This window comes from Fukomys damarensis, unplaced genomic scaffold, assembly GCF_012274545.1.
Source record: "Fukomys damarensis isolate Sample0158 unplaced genomic scaffold, DMR_v1.0_HiC HiC_scaffold_23, whole genome shotgun sequence".
Taxonomy (NCBI): Eukaryota; Metazoa; Chordata; class Mammalia; order Rodentia; family Bathyergidae; genus Fukomys; species Fukomys damarensis.
This window is the reverse complement of record NW_022900935.1, coordinates 20,181,762-20,181,990: the sequence shown is the minus strand read 5'-3', so window position 1 is coordinate 20,181,990 and position 229 is coordinate 20,181,762. Positions and strand designations below refer to the sequence as shown.

Genomic DNA, 229 nt, shown 5'->3' with positions numbered 1-229 from the left:
CGGCCAGACAGAGCGACCTGCAGCTCCTGGTGTCTGGACGGCGCCCCAAGACGCCCCGGAGGCGGCGGGGAAGCTGCCGCTGTGCCCCACGTGCTCGCTGCCCCTGTCGGAGAAGGAGCGCTTCTTCAACTACTGCGGCCTGGAGCGCGCGCTGGTGGAGGTGCTGGGAGCCGAGCGCTTCTCTCCGCAGAGCTGGGGCGCAGACGCCAGCCCCAAGACCGGAACTTCG

The 229-nt window shown here is 70.7% G+C and overlaps 1 protein-coding gene across 1 annotated transcript in view; it reads left to right on the top strand.

The window, feature by feature from the left end:
• Positions 1 to 229, top strand: part of Fam110d (family with sequence similarity 110 member D) — a 2,414-nt gene that overhangs the window by 335 nt on the left and 1,850 nt on the right. Inside the window, exon 1 of the mRNA XM_033767372.1 lies at positions 1 to 226. This exon is cut by the window's left edge and continues 335 nt beyond it. Within this exon, the coding sequence (XP_033623263.1) occupies positions 1 to 226 (226 nt within the window). The remainder of the gene's footprint in view (positions 227 to 229) is intronic.